The sequence below is a fragment of the Octodon degus genome, unplaced genomic scaffold, assembly GCF_000260255.1.
Source record: "Octodon degus isolate 3935 unplaced genomic scaffold, OctDeg1.0 scaffold00058, whole genome shotgun sequence".
Classification (NCBI taxonomy): domain Eukaryota; kingdom Metazoa; phylum Chordata; class Mammalia; order Rodentia; family Octodontidae; genus Octodon; species Octodon degus.
Window position 1 is genome coordinate 5793240 of NW_004524634.1, and position 12180 is coordinate 5805419.

Here is a 12180-nt window from a genome sequence, read left to right on the forward strand (position 1 = left end):
GTGGGTCTTTACTATGACTGGCAGAGTACTGGGCAAAGAGAAGAGTTGGTCACCACCTAGGAAGTTTCCAGAAACGCAGCTTGTGGGTGATAAAGGGAACAAGGGCAGTAGGAGCCAGGGTGGTGTGTAGGTTGCATATGTGTGTTCAAGGGGCAGCACAATGACAAGGAATAGTTTTTGTGTATAGTGACTTACAGATGGTTAACTCTGCACTGCTGGTCTTCGTCTATTTCTATCCACAGGATCATTTTTTTTCTTTAAGTTATCCGGGCTTGTATGATTGTTCCTGACTCATACAGTTCTTGGTCACTGGGAAGAAATCATACCTCTTCTGTGACCATCCACCCACCCCAAAGACTAGCCCTGAACTCTCTCTGCTCTTTCCTTCCAAGTGGCTTGCCTCCCTCAGGTCTCTGGCAGGGTCTGGCCCATCTGGCACATTCAGCCACGTTAAGATGCCCTAAACAGTGCTTCTGGTCTCTTCCCCTCTAGCCCATCCCATGCTTTGCCTAAAGTATGAAGTGTAACTCCCTACCTTTAGCCCTTTTGGCTCTTTTCTCTCTGTGTATCCTTTGCTGCTTTCAGATAGGCCAGTCACCTTTACAGGGACAGCACCTGTGTTGACCGAAGGCATGTGTCCCCGAGTGTGGCAAGCGTGGAGATTAGCCTCACATTACCACATACATTCTGCACAGCCTGGCTAATCTTTCTTGGGCTCCTGGGATTTAGTTTCTTTTTTCTGGAAATGGGAATAAGAACTGTCTGGCCCATTGGGTAATTGTGACAAGCCATCCAAAGCACTCAGAACAAGGGATAGCTCCTAAATGCCAGGTCCTCTCTTACTTTCCAGTTTTTTGTTTGTTTGTTTTGGTTTTAGTTTGAGGCAGGGTCTTTATGTGTAACTCAGGCTGGCCTTGAACTTACGGTGGCCCTCCTGCCTCAGCTTCCCAAATGCTGGGACTATAGGCATGTGTCCAACAGTTCAAGCTCTCTTGAACTCACTGTGTAGCCTAGGCAAGTCTCAAGTTTGTGGCAAATCTCCTGCCTCAGCTTCTCAAGTGCTCAGATCACAGGTGTATGCTACCACAGTTGGCTTTGCTTTCCATCTTGTCCATCCACCCTATAACATCCTTTCCTTGAATCTCCATCTGCAACTGGGGCCTTCCTGATACCCCCAACCCTTGGGGCAACTTTGGAAGTGGAGTTGTCATATCTGGGCAGAAGCAGGGGGCAGTCTGAAGAGAGTCAAGACTGAGGAGAGACAGAGAAACGGAAAAACCTAGGCACAGTCTTCCAAAGATCAGCTGGGTCAGCCAGAGACCAGCAAGTCCTATAGCTATCAAGTGTCCCTTCCCCTCCCCCATCACTCTGCAAGAGGGTGATTAATCTCCACAGAATAAATAAATGTCAGAAATGTCAGCTTTGGCCCTCGGCTAGGATCCCCAGCAGGCAAGTCTAACTACTCAGAGCTCCACTGAAGTTGGCCCAACAAGCTCCTTGCCAGCTGGTCCTGGTGGGTACATGGTCAGCGCAGGAGTCGCACACAAGCCCCAGAGGTAGGGGGTGCCCTTTCTGCGGACAGCCTTCATTTTGTCTCAGCATAGGGTTCTTAATGCAGACAGGGGAAAGAGGGGGAACTCACTACAAATGATTCAAGGGTGGGGAAAGAGGACAAGATCAAGCACACTGTGGCCTCTCAGGGGTCAGCATCTATCTTAGAGCTCTCCCAGGCCACTCTGGTTAGAGAGGCAGGATAGCGTCCTCGACCACAGGCAGCTAGTAAGGGTTTAGTGGCCTGCAGCCACAGACAGTCCTGGCCTCCTTTCCCTGTGTCCATTGTCTACTGAGCAGAAAGATGACAAACATGGCTTTGAAGGTTGCCTGGATGTCCAGATCAAATCTCCCCCCCCCCTTTGGATCAAATCTTGACCTTGAAGTTCTTTTTGTAAAATTGACATAATTATACACCTACCTTATCGGGTTGCTATGAGGGCTAAAGGAACCATCCTGCGTTTCAAGTGCTTTTCACAGAGTTACCACCAAATCTCTCCAGTAATAAGCATATTTCGCTGTTATTGGCCCGGAGGTCTGCATGGAGGTGTTTAGCAACAGATCCTCAACTTTATTCTCAACAATTGGGAAAGGTGGGCGTCTGGACTGTAGGCGGGAACAGACCTGGGAGGGACCTCTTCCCTCCACCCCAACACGGACAAACAAGACCAAGAGCAGGGAGCCCAGAAGTCCAGAGCCCCAGAGCCCACGGCTGGCGGTGGCTTTGCCTTCAGTCATCTACCTGTATCTCTTCGTCTGATAAGTGGGCCCCGGAGTCGGTTCCATTGGGGCGGGGGCCAGGGCTCGGCACACCACTGGGCAGCGCTAGACGGCACAGAACTCCAGGTGGCAAGGCGTGGAGCGAGGCCACATCGGCACGCATCTCCTCCACGTCACGCTTGAACTTGGCACGGCGGTTTTGGAACCAAGTGACAACCTGCGCGTTGGCCAGGCCGAGTCGAGCAGCCAGTCCGTCACGTTCTGAAGGTGCCAAGTACTTTTGGAAAAAGAATCGCCGCTCCAGCTCCAGCACCTGCTGTGCAGTGAACGCAGTGCGTGTCTTGCGCCTTCTGCGGGCCGTAGAACCAGGGTCCAGCGGGTCTCGGGCGGCCTGGCCTGCAGGGAGAGGGCGGGAACGGGGTTAGAATTCCGAGGGCGGGAATGCGGCTGTGCCCCGGGAGGAAACGCTGGGGGTGGGGACAGGTCCGTGGGGCCGGCCGGAGAAAAAGAGCCTGGAAGACGGCGGGGAACCAGAGCTGTGTAACTTACCGAAGCGTGTGGGGTCGGGCTGAGGTTGGGGATGGGGACGCAAAGTGCAGCCACTGGGGTTCCCGAGGGGCAAGCTGAGGGCTAAGGCAGGGCTGCGGGGAGTAGAAGGAAAGAAGGGCGGGACAAGCCGGAGGCGATCTGGTGCAAGGTCTGGCCGCCGGGAGCTGTGCAGGACAGCAGGTTAGGGGTGGCACCAGAGGCAGGCAGAGGAGGGACCGCGACCCGGCCTCGCGAAGGGTAAGGACCCCTTAGCCCCCTGAGGACTGCGGGGCAATCCGTGTACAGCAGCCAGCTCCCAAGTGCGGCGGTGAGAGGAGCGGGAGCGAGGAGGCGGGGAGCGCATGCCCGACACCGCCCGGGACCCTCGACCCCCAGCGCCCCAAGAAGCTAGGCGCGGAGCACAGCTCGGAGGACTCTCCTCCCAGCCTTTTCCACGACGCCTTGCCCGGCCTGGGGCCTTTTGTCTCTCACAGCCTGCTGGTCGCGCTGTCCCGCCTGCAGCGAACCGACCCACTGGCCTCTCGCTTCTCCACGGCCTCGGAGAGGGACCCGAGTTAGCAGGGGACAGAGGAGAGGGCAGGAGCCACAGGTGCGAGTCTTGATGCGTGCACCGGGCCAGGAGCGCATTAGGGTGGCTCGACCGAGTGAGAACAGGACAGAGGAGGGAGGCTGCTAAGGTCGGGTCGAGGCCCGCGGGTACCTTCAGAGGGTCGCGGGGGCCCGCGCCCGTCCAGTCCGCGGAAGGTTTTACTGGTCAGCTCCTCCAGCGCGCACAGCGGCGATGCAGGGTCGGGGCCCGGCGCTGGGAGCTGCGGCGCAGAAGGTGATCTGGGGGCCACGCGTGGGCCCAGGATGTCCGCGATGCTGAAGGGTGTCCGGGGCTGGCGTCCCGAATTCATGGCCCTCCGGGGTGGAGTGGTCCCGCCGCCCGCTGCGCTTTACTCTGAGGCCGCCTGGGCTCCCAATTTGGGCCCCCTGCCTCAGACCCGCCCCCGGCTCTCGAGTCCCGTGCGCCCCTCCTTCTGTGCCCCTATCTCTTCTCCAGGGCCACGGAGGTCTGGAGCCCATAGACGTCCCATAAGCCTGATATCTACAGGTTGGAGAGGGGCAGGGAGAACCCCGTCAAACCTGCTGCCAGTCGAGGGCCGCAAACGGGGCCGCACTGTGTGCCGTCCGCCTCTCCGCCTTGCCGCGCCACCAGCTCACAAACTCGTGGGTGATAAAACTACTTTTCTGGCCCCAACGTCTGGGAATTTGCAGTGTTTGGAAGGGGGAGGATCAGGGCTGATTGTGCTAGGATCCCTGATCTCAATTAGACCTCAGACTCCTAACCTGGCCCCTTCTGCCTCAACCCCTGGGAAAAAAGAAAGGAAGAAAGGAAAGAAGGAAGGAAGGGAGGGAGGGAGGAAGGAAGGAAGGAAGGAAGGAAGGAAGAAAGGAAGGAGAAAGAAATAAAGAGAAAAAAAGAACACCTCTCTTAAACAGATCTGGTGGCTGGAAGCGATTAGCGTGGTGAGGGGGCCTGGGAGGTGAGACACTGGAGGACTTGGCCCAGCTGAGGGACAACAATAATGGGAATGCCACGAAGAAGCTAGTGCAGGTAAATAGACGGGAGTCTGCCGTAGCAAGGCTGAGAGGTCCCAAATGACTCAAAACACAAGGAGACTTGAGCCACAGGAGAGAGAAATGCAGCACTGGAGGTAGCCCTGGTGCTCAGAAGGAGTCGTGGCCAGGGAGGCTGGTCCTCCACTGAAGGTCCCCTACTCGCTCTATTGGTCTCTTAGTGACTTCTTAGGGAACTCTTGTAGTTCAGGTGTGGTTCCTCCAGCCTTAAATGCTCAGTACCAGTCTCAGAGAGCAGGATGGAGTCACTCCCCAGGAAGACTGATTTGAAGGCTTGTGGGCCCAACCATCTGATGGAGCCCCTGCCAACCCAGACACCAACTCTGAGGCTGCTCTATTCATTCCTACTCAGGCCCTGTCTCCTTTCACCCCTGCACTTATTCCGGCCCTGGGCTTACATCTGGCTGAGCACCCAAAGAACTTCCTGTGGAGAAAGAAGGCAGCTGTGAGACAATACTACCCTAAAGTGGAGTCTTGGCAAAGATTCAGCTTTCTTCTTCTAGCTCAACTCATACACAGTGGCTGGCAAGGGACAGCCACAGACTCATACACAGCCCAAGGGACAAGAAGCACTGCCACTCTCAAAGAAGATGCTGCTTTGCTGTCAGGGCAGTTGGGAACTGATGTTTTTTTTCTAGTATCCCTACCCCCACCCCCAGTGCTATGAGGAACTACACCATCCCTCCTGAATGTCCTTTATGTCACCTTCTCTGCTGACCTCTGCACCTCTCACCACATAGGCAGTGCCCCTCTGTGTTCACCTGTCTTCCTTGGGGCACCACAAGCATGGTTTAGGAGAGCCATACTCCCTGACATAGATGGGAACACATTTAAATAGTGGTAAAGGAGCCCCTCCGATGACACCCCCAGACACCCTGACCTTCACATAGTGCTTTCATAGTGGCGTGGGCAATAAACTTGAAGCCCGATAAGCCACTGCTGGGTCAGGGAGCAGAGCCAGGCCATGGTGGAAAGCCGAGCTGCTTCAGGATCTTGTTAATTGGTTATTAATGGTAGGGTATGGGGGAGGGCGGGAGATGCTCTGGCCACAGGCCTCAGCACCATCCTGTGGTTTCACTTAACCCGCAATTAAAGCAGATCCCAAGAGGCAGCAGGAACTGTCCTACCATATCCCAGACATGTCACCAAACAGACACTGCAACAGGCACTCATGCGTCCACTACACGGCTTTTATGTGTGTCTACCTCTGCTCTCAATTACCCCTGTGTGTCTGTGAGGAGTATAGGGCTTTCCTTATGGGCCTGACTTCCTCCCCTTCCACCCTCCCAGACTACCTTCTCTCCTCTGCAGCTCTGCTCAGGTAATGGGGTCGGACAGTCCCCAGACAGGAGTTTGGGGGAGGGGTGGGACACAGAGACTAGTAAAAAGGAAGATGCCACGGACAGCAGAAGCCAAACCAAGGTCATCTCAGCGGCCAGGGAGTAGTCCAGACTATCCCGGGGCCACAGAAGGGGGCTTTTCCCAATGAAGCATCTGGAACATGAGCTGGGGCGAAACCGGATCCGAGAAGGGGGCCAAGAGGAGGGTGAGTGATTAATGAGGGAGATTAAGAGATTAAACCTTGGTTCTGGGTTTGAGGGGGCTCTCAGCTGTCTCATGGACACCCCCCCCATGCCAGCCAGGAAGGTGGTGGCGCCAGGAGCTCATCACGCAGCTCTTCTGGCCTTATCCCCCACCCCAGGCCAAACCCTGCCTGCCCAGGTCTTTCCCCAGCGACAAATCCCAGCCTGCTCCACAGCTTGCAGAGGGACCCACAGCTTTCGTTCACATCCTCATTCTCCCGCAGTCTCCTGTCTCTGGTCTCCAAGGGTTCCCTCATCATCTCTACAGGGGCTTTCAGGTTTTGCACTGTCTCTCCTTGTAAAGACCCTCACATCGCAACCTTCACCCCTGGGGGAAAGGCACCCCACTTCTCACTTAGGATGCTCTGACTCTCATCACTGGCTTTTACACGTCCCGCTCTCACGCCCCAGTCCTATTCTTTCTTTTCCAGCCGAGGCACCCACGCCTCTCACCCTCGGGTGCCCCCACCAAGCCAGCTGCAGCTCACCACCCCTACTTCAGCCGGCCGAGGTTGGGTCAATATACCACCCCTCGTCTCAGGTGCCACCCTCGCATTCCTCGGAATTCTCAGTTAAGTGCGGGTGGGAGGTGGGGGTCGGAAGAATCTCAGAATACCCCTCTTGAGGCAGTAAACAAGAACAGTGTCTTAGATGCACTTCTCCCCACACCTAGGGAAGTGGTACGGAGAGGCAAATCCAGGCCGGGAGAGTGGGACGGCAGTCGAGGAGGAGCCGGTCAAGCATACATTTAAGGAATGTGTTTCTTCTTCAGATGTTGCTGTGTAGTGACCCGATTCAGAGACTGAAGTTTTAGGTTCCTTCATTACTTTGGGGGCGGCAAGTCTGTGCGCCTTTAGGGCCCTGTTTGCAGACTCCCAATTCCCTGAACTCGGGGTCATCCTGCGGGCAGGCGACAATGGCGCTGCAAGATACGTGCTGCAGGCTCAGACCCTGCCCCACCTGCTCTCCGCAAACCCTGGGAGAAACTGGTCAGGCTTTGAGGGACCCATCTTCTGTGCCAAAAGTGGGCTCCTCCAGCCTGGGTTTAGTGCGGTTGGGAGACAGGGTGGGTCTGACAGGCAGGGGTAGATTTGGCTCTGCTGGTGAGGACTGACTTGAAGCTGAGGCAGGGCTGGCTGCACTGTGGGGTGGCTGGGTTGCATCTCTTTTGAGTTCAAAGAGCTCTGGGGTCAGGGCAGTGCTGAGCTTTCTGGTCTCCAAGGGGACAGCGGGGAATGGCTCGCCCACCCCCTCCCTGGAGACCCCACCTCAGAAGGGAAGGGGAAATGGACCCAAGACCTGGCCTGGCCAGCTGCTCAGAGCCCCAGCTGGTAGGCATCAGGCGACCCAGGGGACACATCACAGCTGCTGTAGCCATTGCACTGACAGACAAAATGAATGCTGGGCCTGACTGCCTTCCACTTCAAACCTTGGGCTTTTAGGACTCATCCTGAGGTTTGGTTCTTGGTCCCTCAGCCTTGGCCTTGGGATCACTCATCTTTAGTCACACCCTTTGGGGGACAGCTTCCACAAAGGCCTAACCAGAGGACCTCTCTGAGGAGACCCAGAATGCTCCCCAATTTCGGAGGCTTCAGGCTACCCCAAAGTTCCCAAGAGCACAGCTACTCTCCTCTAGCCCACACGGCGCCAGAGCTAGTCACTCGTCCTAAGAATGCTGTTTGCACATGGACCCCTGGAGAAACAACTTGCATTTTGATCTGGAGGGAAAGGAATGGGGAGTCTTAAGAGAGAGAATTCATCCAAAAGCCCAAGGTCTGTGCTGGTGTTGCAGCCTGCAGGCTCAAAGACCTTAGAAACAGAAGCGTCCTGGATGGGGGAAAAGTTTCCTGGAGTGAGAGAGCCCTCTAGAGTGGGGAAGCATTCGGGACTGAGGCCAGGAAACAGGAAGTTGGAGAATCTTGGGGGGGGGGGGTCAGGAAGGAGCTGTATCCAGACCAATGGCTTTGGGGTTGTCCCAACCTAGGCCTCTGTTGCCTGCCAGCCACAGTGGAGCACTTTCTGTAGGCCTTCAGCCTCTCCAATCCCTGTGGGTTGCCTTCTTTCAATCCCTATCTGTGGGGTCAGGCAGGATTTCCAGGAAATTGAGAAGATTGTCAAGTTGAAAAACTTTCAAAATGGAACTTGAGTTTTTCTCCTGGTTTGGGTTTTTTCCCAAGGCAGGATTTCCAGGAAATTCAGGGAGACTGTCAAGTTGAAAAACTTTCAAAATGGAACTTGGGTTTTTCTCCTGGTTTGAGCTTTCTTATTCAGTTCAAGGGCCTGCAAAGCAACCACTCCTAGGCCTTCACCACTTCCTCTGCCATTTGACCTCCATCCATGGAGGCTCAGGGTCTTCAAACCTTACAGTAACTTTCTAAGCCCTGAAGTTAGATGTCTTCTGGCATGGGATTTGGGCTTTACCCTCACATTTGTGGGACTTTTATGTTGCCTGCTGCATTGTTTGATCCAGTTTGCTTCCCTCAGGAGGTCCCACCTTGGATGTTGTTGCCACGGTTCCGCAAGTTTCTGGCTGTCCCATTCAGAGGCCGAAGAACAAGGACACTGGCTGGGTTTATTGCCAGAGCCCAGGGGGTTTGGCCAGGCTCACACAGACAATACAAGACTCACACAGGAAGGAATGCTGGCTGAATGGCCCAGCAGAGCTGTCATATGGCCACTTCCTTCTTGTTACTTGACACTGCTCTTGTTCTCCACATCAGCTCCCACTTTATCTTCGGGCCCTTACCTCATCCCTGTACCTTTCTAGATTCCTCCCTCTTCTGTCCCTGTCCCTCCAGCTCTAGAACAAGATGCAATTCTTTGGATTTTTCTTTTTCCTTTTCAGATCTGCCTCAATCATTGTTCGACCTCAAGCATCCTTTCTAACCCACATGGAATTAGCATACTCCCATGCAGGCCTGCACCATAATGCTGTGGCAGACAAGCAGGGTGAGAGCTGCCCTGCAGAAAACCAGCCCTTCACCACAGAGAGCTCATGCAGCTGGCCAGAGTTTCAGCACACTTTCTGAGTTTTTCCTAGGATCCTCTACCCCCTTCCTTTGGCAAGAGGCTCAGGGCCTCTGTCAGGAGAGGAGAGACCCTTTTTCTTACACCAAAGCTCAGGATTTTTTTGAGGAAAGGAAAAAGCCTGAATGTAAAGGAGGAAGAAGATGAATGCTTTTTAAAAGCTTTTATTTCAAAAAATAAAGCCACAGTTAATTTCACATAAATATCTGGGGAGGGAAGGGGAGAGGGGTAAACTGGGGCTTGGCCCCTACCTCCTCTTCTCTTTCACACTGTATTGTAAGAGCAAAGGGGATGGCTAAGGAGAAATAAAGAGGAAGAAATGGTCAGTGGGCAGCATTATTTGCAGGGGCCCCTCAGCTCACCCTTATCCCTGCTTACCTTGCCGAACCAGCGGGAGAGCCATATCTGTTTCATTGTCATGTGATCAGGGAGAACTTCATTGTCAAAAAGAAGCTGTACCTGTAAGCGACATGGGGACAGTGTCCCTAGAATTGTGTCCCTACCATTCTACCCTAGAATCTGTCCCTCCCTTAGTCCCCTCCTCAAAAGCACCTACTGTGGGATTACTCACATGCTGTGGACTTAGCATCAAGCGGTGACACAAGACCCTGCGCAGATGGCGTACCTCAGCTCTAACAGAACATCGGACATACTTGTTCTAGGGGCAGAGATGGGAGGCAAGAGCACACTGTGCATGAAGGAAGGGCCATGGGGAGGTGCGTCATTTTGGAGGGGCCCTCCTTTCAGTCCCCTCTCACCTGCAAGACACTTTTATTCTTGTCTTTGCCAGAACTGGGGAGAAACAGAAATAGGTTAGAGGGCCCTATCTTTCCCCTCTTTCCTCCACCCAGAACTGCGATACACTGTTGAAGGGAAAGGATACTGCCTGACTTCTCCCTAGGCTCCTTTTGGCTATGGGTCATTGGCACTGCTACCTCCCACAACTCCTGATCTGCACCTCACCTCAGCCGCTCCAGGCATAAGCTCAGCTGCTCATCATATCGATAGTAGTGCGCTTTAGAGTGGTCGAAGCTGCTGAAGGGGAGTCCAAGGTTGCTCAGGGCTGGCTCTGAGAAAAACAGAGTACTGAGGAGGATGGTATAGGCTCCACTTCCCCCTTTTCCCACTAAGCAAAACTAAGTGGAGGAATGCTTGGGGAGCTTTGCTTTACCCTCCTGCCAAGGACATACCTTCCCCACTGGGCTGGGTGACCCTGTCCAAGCCTCGGGACTGGTAGAACTCTCGAATCCGCTTTTCTTCACCTAGGAGGGAGTGAAGTACAGTAATAAAGAATTAGTTCTCCCTCTTTGTTCTGACTGTTGGCCTCTTTATGTGTAACAGTGCTACCAAAGCCAGGCATAGTGCAATCCCAGCACTCAAGAGGCTAAGGCAGGAGGATCACAGTGAGTTCAAGGCTAGCCTAAACTACATAATTAAATCCTGCCTCAAAAAGACAAAAAAGGGGCTGGGGAGATGGCTCAGTGGAATAAGTGCTTCACAGGGGCCTGAGTTCAATCCCTGGTTCTGCAAAAAAAAAAAAAAAAAAAAAAAAAAAAAAAAAAAAAAAAAAAAAAAAGGCTGGCCAAATAGTTCAGTGGATGAAGACCTTAGGCCAGTTCGATCTGGGCCTGCGCCCCCAAAGCTCTCTGAGATGGTGATTGAGACTGGGTGTGGTGGCACACGCCTATAATCCAAGCTCTTGGGAGGCTGTAAACAGGTGGATCACTACGAGTCCAATCTAGTAGTGAGACCCTGAACACCCTGTATACCCAAAAGTCCCACCCACCAAAACCCTTGTCTCTACAAGCTGTCCTCAAGGAGCCCAAGTAAAGCTGGTCACTCACTATCTTGCAAACCAGGCACGAGTTTGTACACGATGTCCTGCATGACCCGGTCCAGTTTGAGGTTGAGCAGCGGCTGTGTCTCATGGATCTTTATGTTACACATGGGGCAGTACTTGCTGGTTTGGAGGTACTTCACAATACAACTCTTGCAGACTGGAGGAAGAGAAGAGTAGAATCTCAGGCCCTCTGGGAACCTGATTCATGGGATAGATGGGGGACCGAGACAGAAGAAGGCAGTCATCTTGGTGAGGAATGGCCTGGAAGAACCAGGCTTGATCCAGGGCACTCACAAGTATGAAGACACTCTGTGATGGTTGTGGCGTCCACGAAGTAGCCAGCGCAAAGACAGCAAACAATGTGCTCATTGAGGTCTTTGATCTTCACTCGGACCTCCTCCTGCGGGCACACCCTCCGTCACCGACCACCCATTCCTCACACTTACCCTACTCCACCCCACATCTTGTGAATTCCCATTTTGGGGGATCGCCTCTTGGATCAGACTATACGTCAAATCCCGCACCCTGAGCTGTCAGCAGGGATAACTTCCGGGAACTGACACGCCTCCTCCGCCCAGCAGAGGGCTCAGTTCACAGCGGGGGCTCCCTTTACGTGGACTCGCTTGACCCTTCTTGCCCAGAGAAAACTACACGGTGTTGGAGGCACGATGCGCAGGCGTCCTAGCTCGGAGTTTGGCAAGCGAACCAACATCGCGCATGCGCATCTGGCCCCCAGTCTCTGCGCAAGCGCACTGGGCTCCTGGCCAGCCACCGCCCGTCCTTTAGTCCGCCCTAGTTCGCACTGCTAGCGGACCACAGCAGTAACCCTGCCGCCCCTGCACCTCATTTCGTAGCGGATCCATCTTGTACACTGACTGGAGCTGGTTCCGAAGCCTCATCGCGATCGCAATCTGGCCCCCCTGAGGAGACGCCATCTTAAAGGCTGAGCCCGGCTTGCCACTTCCGGTGCCGCCTGCTGGGCGGGACTTGTCTCCCAGCAACGAGTGGCTAGGTCTTTTCGGATTCGCTCACCCTCTGTAAGGCCCCGCCCATGTCCCTTTCTCCCCTGTGCGCTCACCTGAGCCCCACTGGCCCCTCCCCCTCCCCAGTCGTAATTAGGGAGTGGGGGGTGTGTGGGGCAGGGTCCTATCTTATCGACCTCCTGCGTCGATCATGTGAATAGACCCGACCCGACCTCGGAACTAACTTTTGGGTACTGAGAAAGACTGCCCCCTCCTACCCAAACAGGCCCGTGATCACTATAGCTACTGCTCAGGGACGTCGGTC

General features: G+C 54.3%; 2 protein-coding genes across 2 annotated transcripts; both read right to left on the bottom strand.

Moving 5' to 3' along the window:
- Positions 1-2281: 2281 nt before the first annotated feature.
- Positions 2282-3719, bottom strand: Lbx2 (ladybird homeobox 2). Its single transcript, XM_004634118.1, has 2 exons — positions 3521-3719; positions 2282-2667 (listed from the first exon to the last, which is right to left on the bottom strand). Exons 1-2 carry the CDS (start codon positions 3717-3719, stop codon positions 2282-2284), a joined length of 585 nt encoding a protein of 194 aa, XP_004634175.1.
- A 5482-nt stretch (positions 3720-9201) lies between these two features.
- Positions 9202-11894, bottom strand: Pcgf1 (polycomb group ring finger 1). Its single transcript, XM_004634119.3, has 9 exons — positions 11736-11894; positions 11188-11293; positions 10898-11050; positions 10244-10315; positions 10017-10122; positions 9812-9845; positions 9625-9711; positions 9432-9512; positions 9202-9348 (listed from the first exon to the last, which is right to left on the bottom strand). Exons 1-9 carry the CDS (start codon positions 11826-11828, stop codon positions 9301-9303), a joined length of 780 nt encoding a protein of 259 aa, XP_004634176.1. The 5' UTR covers positions 11829-11894; the 3' UTR covers positions 9202-9300.
- Between the last annotated feature and the right edge of the window lie 286 nt (positions 11895-12180).